At 54.3% G+C, this 383-nt stretch overlaps 1 protein-coding gene across 1 annotated transcript in view; it reads left to right on the top strand.

Annotated features, from left to right (window-relative positions):
* The window catches only part of LOC119591369 (somatostatin receptor type 5-like), a gene marked incomplete at its 5' end in the record, with an annotated part of 10,859 nt that overhangs the window by 6,170 nt on the left and 4,306 nt on the right, over positions 1–383 (top strand). Inside the window, 1 exon segment of the mRNA XM_037940109.1 lies at positions 5–166. Within this exon segment, the coding sequence (XP_037796037.1) occupies positions 5–166 (162 nt within the window).

Below are 383 nucleotides of genomic sequence, written 5' to 3'. Positions count from 1 at the left end.
GCAGCTGCGTCAACCCCATCGTGTACGGCTTCATGTCGAGGAACTTCCGCGAGAGCTTCCGTCAGGTGCTGTGCTGCCGCAGGAGAACCCCGAGGGCGTCCTTCAGCAGGCAGATGTCCCTCTCCGTCACCAGAACCTCCATCCTGCGCTACAACACGGACAGCAGGTGACGAGAGGGGCGGGGGGAGGGGTGTTGCTTGCGTGGGTGGTTGGCTGGGTTGAGTGAGGGGCTTGTGGGTTGATTATCAGCTTATTTGTTCATTTGTGGGTCTGTTTGTGGCATGATTTGGTTGAGTGTTTGGGAGGTTGATTTGCTGACTCATCATGCGAATGATTGGTTGATTTTATTGACTAATCACTTGACTGGAATTGCGTTTCTGCAG

This window comes from Penaeus monodon, chromosome 28, assembly GCF_015228065.2.
Source record: "Penaeus monodon isolate SGIC_2016 chromosome 28, NSTDA_Pmon_1, whole genome shotgun sequence".
NCBI classification, from domain to species: Eukaryota; Metazoa; Arthropoda; class Malacostraca; order Decapoda; family Penaeidae; genus Penaeus; species Penaeus monodon.
Note: the sequence above shows the minus strand (reverse complement) of the source record. Positions and strands in the feature narration are given on the sequence as shown.